The 12616-nt window shown below is 40.9% G+C and overlaps 1 protein-coding gene across 1 annotated transcript in view; it reads right to left on the bottom strand.

The window, feature by feature from the left end:
- adgra3 (adhesion G protein-coupled receptor A3) overlaps positions 1–12616 on the bottom strand; it is a 32579-nt gene that overhangs the window by 10461 nt on the left and 9502 nt on the right. Inside the window, exons 2-3 of the mRNA XM_004554426.4 lie at positions 11799–11870; positions 4318–4389 (exon numbers count right to left, since the gene is read on the bottom strand). Coding sequence (XP_004554483.2) covers positions 4318–4389; positions 11799–11870 — 144 coding nt within the window. The remainder of the gene's footprint in view (positions 1–4317; positions 4390–11798; positions 11871–12616) is intronic.

The following is a 12616-nucleotide window of genomic DNA, read 5'->3' on the forward strand; positions in this document are numbered from 1 at the left end:
ATTCAGTGGAGACATGCGCCAGTTTTTACGCATTCTGTCTTCTCATCGACACGAGCGCCGCATCGCCTGTCAAAACAGTTATATAACGTCTCTTTTTGATTTGGAGCGAACGTTCCTAAGCCCGAAAAACACACACACAACCGTAATGATGTTGTAGTGATGCTGGAAGTCGTCTCAGTGTGCACTCTAATGGAAAAACCTGCACTGAAGCTACAGTGAAGAGCTGTGGGCTTTGAAACAAGTGTTTCTGGAGCCTAATAAATACTGAGTAATGAATGCTTTGGACCATTTTTAATGCAGGGTTTTGGAGCCCTGAAGTTGATCTGCGTGTGGTGTACAACAGTGTAAATATTCTGGCACGAGTGAAAAGTGGGGACACTCTCAAGGAGTTTGGAAACTTGTTTCTCTTCTCTGCAGCACAATCTTTCCTTTAAGATGTGTAAATGTGAGCTTTTTATTGTGGCCTTCAATCTGCAGCCTTCGCTTTAAATGCTCCTGTGCTCTGTGACATGGCACGCAAGATAAATGAGGCCTCCAAATGGCACATCTTGAAGTGAGGATGGGAAAACTCTAATTAGGCGATTGGGGAGGGGGCTACAGTAAAGTCAAAGATAAGGGCTAAAGCATTACGTGCCAAGTTTCTGAGGCGTTTCATGACATTACAAACCCTGGCAAAACTTATGACATATGAATGAGCCATAAAAACTGGCAAAGTCTGCAAATTAACTCCACTCCTATTTTTCACAAAAAATAAATAAATAAAAAATGTATATTAAAAAAGCCGAGCGAATGTGTCGCTTGTAATGCCAAGCCTTGATGTAGGGCTTCTGTGTTTACATTCCCAGAGTCCAGTACTACCTCATCGTCTCCTTTGCTCTTCTGTGCTCCCTCCCTTTCACAGCCGAGTGATTGTTACCCTTTGAAATGAACTGAGACAGGCGGTGGGGCCAATTAAACTTTGCTACAAAGCCAAACTGTAAACTGGAGCACGTGTTTCCACGATGATCTCTGTGGCGATAAGAAAGGCCTTTAACGATATCTGTGTGTGTTTTAGATTTTAATATGCAGAGGACATATAGACAGGCACGTATCCATCAGAGAATATGCATCGAGGAGGAAACGGGGCCAATTCTGATCCGAGGAGCTGACTGCCTTCCTGTCTCGTTCTTATTGCTCTACAGCAGCAGCCAAGCTCAAGTTTGTGTTGGCAGGGACTGGGTGCTGTCGGATCATTCCAATTCATGCTGTGTTCTTGCTCTCGCTCTCATGCGCGCACATCCACAAAAAGGGAAACACGCGGCGACGCGCTTACGTTCGACGCCCTAAACAAGCACGCGGCACCCAGATGGATTTGAGAGTTACGTTTTCTGCATATCAGAGTTATCCTCCGTAGATATTCATAGACATCACACGCGCATACGTGCTAAAAGACGTCTGAGTGCGAAAAAATATAAGTCTGCACGGTGTGTGCTGTGATCTCTGGCCAGACAAAACAACCCAGTAGCAATAAGCCCGATTCAGACGAGAACTTTTTTTCCCCGTTAATTTGTTGTGAAGGCAGCCTAACAGGGTCATTCCCAGTAACATTTACATAACATTTCCAGCACGGCACAAGTCTGAACTGCGTGCAGTGGCATTAACAACATGGCAGGCACGAGATGATGACGCACGTCTCCCGTGTTCGTGAATTCATCAGTTCACATCAAAACACTTTATTTTAAAGAACAAAAAGCTCAATCTGAGGTTACATAACTGATCTTCAAGAAGAAAAGATAACCTGAAACTTCCTGCTGACTTTACCTAAAAATCAGGTTTTCAAAAAGCTTTTTTCACACGAAGTTACACATCTTTGCTGTTAAGTAACTCCCACATAGACTGAAATTCAAAGTTCTTTGAAATACTATGTTTTACTGTTTAAGAAACTCAGAAAGACTTGTGCCAGTAGCTTCTTAACCATTATAGGTGCTAGAACAACTGCTCTTGAGAGAACAAATGCAGAGAGAAAGCACCAGAATTGGACTCTGACCAACTCCTAGTAAAAAATCTGTGGATTTCAAGCAATAACATTGTTTTTCAAATCACTAGGAGAAAATAGTTTAACCCTTTAAGACCTACCATAGAACCAAGTCCGCCAGAGCTTATATTATATATTTACATGCTGTAGTGCCATTTTTGGGAGCATTTCAAGTTGCTATACATCAATACAACCATTATAGCCCAAATTTTAATAATATGTCTGCATTAAGTGTATAGTAATTACATAAATTGCAAAAAAGTGCAATAAACTACAAAAAAAATTGAAAATCGTTTTTGTTTTTTTAAACATATATTTCTAGTTAGAGAAATTAAAGAGGCTTATCCCTCAAAACTGTAAATACAAAAAAGTTGCACAAAATACCGTAATTGTCGGGCTATAAGCCGCTACTTTTTGCACAAGCTTTGAACCCTGCGGCTTTTAGTCAGGTGCGGCTTTTCTGTGGATTGTCCATGATTTTTGTCATATCGTAAAACGATTTGTTTTGTTTGTTCCGCTGTTGTACGGCACTACGTTGCTTGGCGGAAGGGCATGTGATCAGACACACAGGGTTCAAGAGTGGTATGTTGGTCACATGTCCATCCGCCAGGCAACATAGTGCCGTAGAAGTAGCGCGAAAAACAAACTTCAAAGTAGCGGTACGCGTTCAGCGGGAGGCGTGGATGACGAGCGGCGATAAACTTGCGAAAAGCAAGTTATGCCCAACTCCACAGGTGGAATCTGACAGCGTGGAAAAGTGTGAAAACATCCACGATCACCAACGGATTTCGAAGGGCTGGACTGCTGCATGATGGAGAGGAGGACACCGCCACGGCCCTTCTGAGGGTGTTCGACTCTGACACTGACAACGAGGATTTCTTTGGTTTTGAAAGTGACAACGAAGGAAAGAAGCTGAGAGTGGATAACGAAGCCATCCTGAGCCTGTTCGTATCCGACACTGGAGAAGAGGACTTTGGTGGTTTTAGTGCGCAGGAAGAAGAGAAAGATGGTGGTGAATGGCTGACTTTTCTTCTTGTTAAAGCCGTGTCACTGCACCTGAGCCTAAAAGGTAGGCCGAATCTATTTTTCTGGTGTGCTGTAGGTTATTGTTATGTACTACATTTGTTACTCATTTATGAAGCACAGTACATGTTTTGTACTTGTAATTACCGGTACTTGTACACATACCTAAAAAGTTATGCAAATATGTACCTATAACTTGTTTTTCAAAATATTAATAAAAGGGGTGTGTCTCCAAACAGCCATCTCTTTCCTGACAATTCCCTTTGTGCATATTCTCTTACATATGATAAGTCAACATTGAAACACCTGCAGCTTTTGGTCAGGTGCGGCTAATGTATGTACAAAACAGGATTTTCCCCTGATTTTAGCTTGTGCGGCTAATATTCAGGTGCTCTGTAGTCCGGGAAATACGGTAGTATCCCACCACAGGAAATTTATTTTGAGTGTCTTCATAGTTTTATTTTTGAAATTCAGCAATTTTTATATACTGCAGGAAAAACTAAGTATTATAATGCAAATTTGCAAAAAAAAAAAGCATATGCATCAAAATAAACTATTTCCAGCAGTGTAATTTGACTTCTAAGCATCCCAGAAACGACACAGAAAGTCATAAAGTCAAACATAACTTTTAAAAACACCAGTATAGCCTTACAAGGCCCTGATGGTAAAAAACTACATTTCTACGAAAATGATGTCACTTCCGGTGTCGGGCAGGTCATGGTGGACATGCGATAGTTCGTGCTGATGGACGTAGGAAGTGTTACAAACAGCTGATCGGATCGGCAAAGCGTGTTTCTTGAATATTATGTTTTTGTTGCTGCAAGCGCTTTTTATGCAATTTTTGCAAAGCTATATGTGGAAGGAAACCGTGACCTAGGACAAGCTGATGGCATAAGATGTAAGTACAACTCCTCTGGTTTCATATGCAAAAAAATTATTGCGCTAGTTTACGTGGTTGCAGAGCTACCGGGATTTAAAAATAGTTATGCAAAACCGAGCGTGCCCGCTCCGACCGGCTTTAAAGGGTTAAAATAACATGTGACCAACAAAACACAATTTCAATTAATAGTTTAAGAGAAGACAAGCTGAACAAAATCTGTCTCCTAACAAGATTCTGTTCTCAACTGAAATATAACTAAGGCAATCCTTTGAAAGGTTTAAAAACAAGAACACCTCGGCAATCCCTGAGGGCCTGAATGTGGGAATATGGAGTACACACACACACACACACACATAGAGAAACCACATTAAAGAGACAGCAGAGCTACAGAAATACTCACAGTCGCTTTAGTGCTGGCAAGCCAAGAAAAGCTCCTGGTTCAATATGACTGATCATGTTACTCCGCAGGTCCCTGTGGAAAAATGAAAAGATTTGAGCAGTGCAAACAGCAACAAGACAGCACAACTGCAACGGTGTTGCTAATCAATCATCCAAGTCTCCTTAACAAAACAGTTATAAGTTTACCGTTCTTTAGTTAAAGCGAGGAACACTGCTGATCAGAAAGAACATCTGCGAACACTCTCGGCTTGAAATAAAACATCGTTCTGTATATATCTGGTTGCTGCAAATTTTCTTGAAATTTCTTGATATGGCTTTGAGAAAAGGATTTGCATTTGCGCTTGTGAGATACCTCCAGATTTGTGCTCAGTAGTTTGAAATCTTTCCAGTTTTCTACTTTGAGAACAGTCAGTGTAACCACTAGACTCCATTGCCATCATCTGAAATTAACATTTCATTGTGCAACATTCAGCACCCATAATAACATGGTTCCTGCTAGGAAAACTTTTTATGCATGAATTTTTGTTTAACCCAGTGACAAGATCCCTTCTTCAAACTTAACACCCTTTGTCACCACATAGCTGTTGTCAAGGACAACCTGAGCCTCAAAGCTGCTCTCTTTCTCTTCACACACAAGCACACAAACCTCCCAAACCTGAGGTTCAAAGGCTCGCGGTCAGAGATTTCCTGCGGTGCTCACCTGCGCTGGCACTGCCAAGTCACTCATTACAGTCGAGGTTCAGGAGGCTTTCTAGTCGCCACCTGAACCCACACAAAAGGCCTCTGGGTAACTCTGCCTGTTTGATGTCAATGAACTGTCATCTGAAGGCAGGTATGTGGCCACAGATAAGTCAGAGACTGAAAAAACAACAACACACACACACAAAACTACTGCTTGTTAAAAACTTTTGATGTGCTGGCTTCTCTGTGAAGTTGTGTTGAGAGAAAAATGAGAAGGCAGGACAAAGAAATCAAAAATATCCTTGCAGAGCCGTCGCAGCCAGGAAGAGCCAGATTGGAGAGTGTACTGGGTGCATAAACAGGCGTGTTGAGTCTGGTAATTTGCTTGTTGCTGAAGCTAATTTATTTTTTGTGTAAACTTTGCTTAGAGAGTTTCAGTGTTTACAGTTGGAGGACACAAACACAATCTGGCAACCTCAACTGGGTCCAAGAGAAGCCAGAAAAGAACGCTTTCCCTCCATCTGGCTCAATGATCAAAACGCATAGCTGCCAAAAAGACTAATGTCAAGCTCAGTGTTGAGTGCTTTTAACCAGGAGAATTACAAAATAATGTCTGCTGGAGGTCTGAGCTCTAGATCTGCTGGTGTAACCACTACTACTAATAGCAAAAAAAGAACACCATAGCTCTCTGTTATTCCAGTATGTGGATTAGCCAAATATAAATACACTTCTCATTCCACAGACATCCAACCACACATGACCTGGTACCTTTTAAATGTATTTGCAAGGCGAAAAACGCCAGGTTTCTTCTTTTGTCATGCTCAGAAAGAGCTGGCTGAATACTTCTAAGTGTTCTCCAGCACTGGTCTTGAACTGGCAACAAACTGAAGGGTGGATCTGCAGCTGCTGCCAATATTTCAGGGCACGTGTATGCTGTCTTCCAAAGGTGTTACTCATATGCACGTTAAAACAAATTAAAAATGTGTCATGTAAATATAAGATTAATGAAAGCCTCTTTTCCAAGTTTGTTTTTGGCATGGTGGGTTATATATTGAATATGGAAGGTTTCTGGCATTAGACTCGCATTTCCACTGAAGAGAGAGAAGCTCGCGCTATTCAACCAACCACCAGCATCATTTTTAGAACATGATCGCTTTTGGGGTTCGATACCTGCCAATACTGAGCTGCATACTGCCATGTCGCTCACATTATTTATCACCACACTCATTTCAGTCGGCTTCTGCACTGATGTGATACTATAAATACAAACTAGAATGATTCCCACTCTTTTCCTTACATTATGGAACACGGTTTAACAGTTTAACAGCAGCACTGGACTGACACTTTGGAGTGGCAGGGACACAAACATGTATATCATATTTCCTGTTGCCAAAAGGGCATATTTGAAAGTGAGACTATAAAGCTTTTTGTGTTAACGGGGCTGTGAAATTGTCGAGGGAGCTGGGCGTTCCCTTAGAGAGACTGTGAGGAGTTTGATCATTCAGGAAGAAGATGTAAACATGCTCAAGATGACCTGCTGAACTTCAAACCGAGCCCTGAAAAAGGGGAAGAAAGGTGATTTAGGGGACTCTGAATGTGACGTGGCATTTTAGAAACTAATCTACTGGGATTTTTCCACACAGCCATCTGTAAGGTTTAGAATGGTCTGAAAAAGAGGAAATATCCAGAAATTGGCAGTTCTATTGATGGCAGAGGTTAGAGGAGAATGGCCAGACTGCTTTGAGCTGACAGAAGGGGTCTGCATCAGGGCATCTTTGAACATCTTAAACTGGTTTCTTGATCATGACAGTGAGCTCATTGTACTTAAATGCAGTCACCAGATCTCAGTGCACCTTTGGGATGTGCTGGAATAGGAATTTTGCATTATTTGAACAAATCTGCAGCAACTCTGTGATCATCTATCATGTCGATGTGGATCAAAGTCTCTGAGGAATGTTTCGAGAAACTTGTTGAATCTATACCACAGAGAATTAAGGCAGGTCACAAGGTAAATGCAAGGGGAATTATTGCACATCACATGGGTAACTTACAGTTCTATGAAGGCACCATTAATGCCAATTTTTTATATTTTATATATATATATATATATATATATACATACATACATACTAGGGGTGCAACGATACTCGTATCGATATTGAACCGTTCGATACAGTGCTTTCGGTTCGGTACGCATATGTATCGAACAATACAACATTTGTAATTTATTTTATCAACTTTCCTTCTGACGATGCTGTCTGTGTTGAGCGCTCAGTGAATCTGCGTTCGACTACTCCGCCTAGGCTGCACTGTCGAGCGCAGATCCACTGAGCGCTCAACACAGACAGCATAGTCAGAAGGAAGAGCGCAGGGCAAGCTAGCAAGACAGAAGTTAAGCTCTCCTTGCAACATGGACCTCCCCCACTCTCATTCAGATCTGGCGTTTGGAATTATTTTGGTTTTCATGTGACGTATGACCCTGAAGGTAAGCAGTCATGGACTAAAGTAAAACAGTATGTTGGATGTGCCATGCAATGCTCAATTACATGGGTGGGAACTAGTGTGTTAGCGCAGTTAGCTCGTTAACGTGTTGGCCGTCTAGCCCCATGCATGGGGCGATCGGCGGTAGCTCGTTAACGGAGATTTGCCGTGTTGTGGCGTTAAGGTCATTTCAACGAGATTAACCTGAAAGCACTAGTGGGAACACAACGAATATGACTGCACATTTACACCGACATCATCCTAGTGCAAAGACAAAAACAACAAGCATGCTACTAACTTTAGCCGAGTCATTTAGACAGCTGTTAGCACATGATTCTCCTTATGCTGCTGAGAATATAGCCCAGAAGAAGCGGATAGTATAGCTTTTATTTTGGAAAGAGACATTTCTCTGTAATAAACTCTCTTTTCCAAAGATGAGTGATTCCTCAATCAGATACAGGGCTTGCAATATCGCTAGCCCGACGTCCTGGAGCTAGCGATTTTTTTCAGTCGGGCTACCAAAATCTATCTCTTCCCTGCCCGTCGGGCTATTGTAGGAAGGAAAAATATATGTCAATGCTTTTGCATTCTTTCAGAAATGTAGCTGGGTAATTATGTCATTGGCATCGGTGAGCCACTGTCAATATGTGACACATTGAAATCGCGTTTGAATTTGCGCTTGTTTTTTTGCTTTCACTTTGCAATCGTGCGAACTGTGTATAGAGAGCGACAGCACTGATCTGTGAGTGATGATAATTTGTGCACCAATTCCTCTGACATCGTCTTATTAATCGTTAGCTTACTATGCAAACATGACAAGTGAAATCTCCCGCAGCTTACACATGTGAGAGGTTGATCGCGCAGAGAATCGCTGAGCTTATGTGAGTCCGTGTGTAAAAGCAGCAGGATATATATTTTAGTTCTGCTGAGCCAAATAAGACAGGTCAGGGTGAAGAAGTGACAGCCAAAGAAAAGCTTACCACAAAACGGAGAAGTTATGACAAATCAGAATATAAGGCAAAAAGAAAGTGCAGCTTTATGGTTTCATGGACAAAAGAATTTCTGTGGCTGCAATATGACGAGCTAAATAACCAGGGCTGCACATAAGTGGTCCGCAGGTGCGCATTCGCTGTCAAAATAAAAAAACACGCACAAGGGTTAGGGTTAAATTTAAAAACTGTACTTTTGAGTTAAAATATATATTTATAATTTTAATAAATGACAAATTAAAAAGGCATGAACATTTTTTTTGTATCGAAAAAATATCGAACCGTGACACCAAAGTATCGAACCGAACCGTGAATTTTGTGTATCGTTGCACCCCTAATATATATATATATATATATATATATATATATATATATATATATATATATATATATATATATATATATATATATATATATATGACTTTCTGTTGCCATCCAAAGATGCACTGACTATTCCAGCAAGACAGTGCCAAAACACACTGTGTGTATTAGTGTGTTTGCATGCAACTGAAAAATATCAGCCATCAAAAATATCTACCATATTATTAAGAAAGTACAAGGGAGTCTGAACTCAACCACAAATTGGAATTAGGCTTTTAAAACTACACAACCTGTATCTTCAGATCTTTATACTACTATTAAATGCCCAGTTTGTAGAAATATTTGCAACTTTTTAGGATTTAGAAGCATGCTGAACTCAGCAATGAGTCATTTAAAATCTTATAACTTAACCTTTCATTTGTGTAATAATTGTTTCAATATTTTAAAATGTTACATAGTCTAACATGAATCCTACGGGTTAAGCAAATTAGAGCCGTATGAGCAGAATCCTCTTTTCTGAAGTCTATTAAGTAAAGGCTGTGTTCCAATACCCATTTATATCTACCTTTATATGAATGTGATGCTTGCTTGCAGAGTACCATTGATGAATTCACAAACAGTTTTTCAGGAAACGCCACATACTAGCTCCATTTTCCCACAATAAGCAGCACTGGATTTAGAGATAATGGGGATTCTGTGTGGCTTATTCCCATGCAGAGACACCTTTGGCCCCAACAAAACACAGCGGTCTCCACAGTTACTTTGCAATTTCACGCAGAGTGCCTGAGAGGCATAATGGATTCTCTACCCCTCTCTGGCACTCACAGCCAGCTGCTGTCTCAGTCGTCACCACTGCATTAAGGCCGTCCAAATGAGGGAGAGTCCCTTTGTAAAGTGAAAAAAGAAGGGAAAAGAAAAGCCGTGAAGGCGGGAGGAAGGAGGGGTGGCTGGCAAGATGGAGAGCCTCAGTGCATTCAGACAGATTTGTGCTGCATTTTTTTCCTGCTTTGAGAGTTTGAGGAAAAATGAGTGCAACTTAAGGTAAGAGATAAAGTATAGGACTATTTCAGAGCGGTGTAGCGTGTAGGAATTACACTGCTAACACCTTTGGCCTTGGCTTGCCCTTTTATAATGACAAAAGCAAGTAAGCCTTTTAGTGATCTCACCTTGCTGGCTGAGAGTGGACTGGAGGAGGTGGGGTCTGTGAGGAGCAATGAAAGCTCAGTTTTCAGGTAAACCCGCCTGTAGTTTCACAGCGCGACAGTAAGGCAGTACAGAGTTTACAACCAAGGCAACTGAAAGCTCACAGACAAAATACACAAGAGCCTTTAAGGCTTTCTTGGTAGAGAAAGATCAAAGATTTTTTTAAAGCATTAAACATGCAGCCTCCTGTTTATCCTCGAGGCCTGAGCACTAAAACTAACAAGTGACCCAATTCAATAGTCCATAGAGACTTCGCCTGTGAATCTATAAAGAATCCAGATATATGAAAGTCCCAGGACTGTTTTAAACAATAAATTAAAACTTCTTTTCCAAAAATCTGGTATCCTCTCCAAAAGAAAAGAGTGCAGTGAATTTCCAGTTAGTCAAATCTCATATATAATTATAAATAATAACCTGAAACTAAATTCTGAAACGGAAAAAAAATGTTTTGATGCCAGCAATACATTCTTAAAATGTGTGTACGCAGGCAGCAGTCAGTACATAAAGTCATATTCAGAATTCTGTACACTAGTGTCAAGGTTGAAAATCTATTCTGAATTTGGCAATTTAATATGTTTTGTACATGGGTAATTTTTTGGGGGGACAAATAAAGCATAAACAGATTTTCGTAACATTTATTTTGTGTAAGTATTTACTTGCTTTCACTTGACTCTGCTCTGATCAGCTGCTTGATGCGTTTGTGGCGTTCCAAACACATGTTTCAACAGGAGAGGACGGCTGGATGAAGGCGTTTTTCTCGTCTCTACTTTACTTTTAAAATTTTCATTCGTCGGCTGTCACAACTGCCAATGCTGATGCAGACAGATCAGCAGATAGCCAACATTGGCTGGTAACATCAGGTACCAGCCGACTGCTGTTCACAAACGCTGTCCATCTAATCTGACTGAGCTGGAGCTGTTTGCAAAGAAGAATGGGCAAGGATTTCAGTCTCTAGATGTGCAAAGCTGGTAGAGACACACCCTAAAAGACTGGCAGCTGTAATTGCAGCAAAAGGTGGTTCTACAAAGTGCTGACTCAGGGGGCTGAGTCAGCAGTTATTTATTTGTAAAAAAATGTTTGGAATCATGTATGATTTTCGCTCCACTTCTCACGTGTGCACCACTTTGTGTTGGTCTTTCACGTGGAATTCCAATAAACTTGATTCATGTTTGTGGCTGTAATGTGACAAAATGTGGAAAAGTTCAAGGGGGCCGAATACTTTTGCAAGCCACTGTACCTGGAAATGCCTTAACACATCTATAAAACTTTCCTCTTTACAGATTTCAACGGCCATCAATACTTCATTGCCGCGGTGTCTCTTTAACCATCCCAGAATACTCCAGCAGCTGTGTGCTGAGAGTATATTGCCAGGCAGATAACAACCAACCCTAGTGGCTATGCCTATAATTAGGCCTTTCTAGTACCATCTTTAGTCTTTCACTTTAGACAGATTTCCTGTATTGAAGTTAGGTGTGCAAAACGTCACATTTTAGGCGACTCGGATGTTTTGCCGACACGATGCCAGTGTGTGTTTAACAAACCTCCTGCTGCACAAGCCAAAACTTCACTTGGGAAGTGATGAATGGCTCCTGCTAATGCACTGTCAGATATAACATGAAATACTATGAGGGTTTTTTTTAGCTTGAGACTAACATATGTGAGGTGCATTAGTGACGATTTATGTTTCTGTACAACCTAAGCATAAGAAAAAAAAAAAAGCTTTCTTTCAATGTGCTATAAACAGAGCATTAATATTGACACATTAATGCTCTCTTAAATCACAGGCTGAGGAAATAACGATACTCACAATTTTTCCAAAGCAAATAATCCAAAGAAGGATCCATTTCTGAGATCTTGAATCTTGTTGTTGCTTAAAATTCTGCAGAGAAAAAAAAAAAAAGTGTGAACGCAAAGCAACAGATATTGACTCACACAAAAGACTGCATAACGATTTCCAGGCTGTTGAAATAAAAACATTTTACTGTGCAATGTAGGGCTGAACGATATATCGCATTTGCGATAATATCGCGACATGATCAAGTGCAATTTTCTAACTGCAAAGGCTGCGATTATATTATACAATTCATGGGCTGCATCCTCCTGAGGCCGCATTTGTAGACCGATTACGTCACAGCGACGCGCCGAAGGCTGTCCAAATTACTACCATATCCCAGAATTCATAGCGCGGCCCAGCCAAACTCCAGTTTCCAGCAATGGCGGCCGCTACTAAGTTTTAAAATTACTCATACTAATCTTTCTGGGTCACAAAATAAACTTTTAACATATTTTCAGGCGAGAAAGTAGTTGTGTAAACATCAAATATCTGCTCGGTTTATCAAGATATCCCATATTTGCAAAAGTGCTTCGACGTTTTCAGAGGCGTCTGCTACCCACCAGCTCGACAGCTAGCCGGGAGCTCGAGGGTTACTGATGCGGCCGAGAACGGCACAACTCCCGGCACATCATTTTCAGATCACCGCGGAGTTTCGCTGCTCGGGTTAAACGTAATATATAATTCACTTAGACAACCTAAAAATGTTATTGTTGGGCTTTTTTCAGTGTTTTGTTTGTTCGTGAGTAAATCGGTTTGGCTGAGATTAAAGTTATTAGATTAGATAAAATAAA

The sequence above is a fragment of the Maylandia zebra genome, linkage group LG3, assembly GCF_041146795.1.
Source record: "Maylandia zebra isolate NMK-2024a linkage group LG3, Mzebra_GT3a, whole genome shotgun sequence".
NCBI lineage: Eukaryota > Metazoa > Chordata > Actinopteri > Cichliformes > Cichlidae > Maylandia > Maylandia zebra.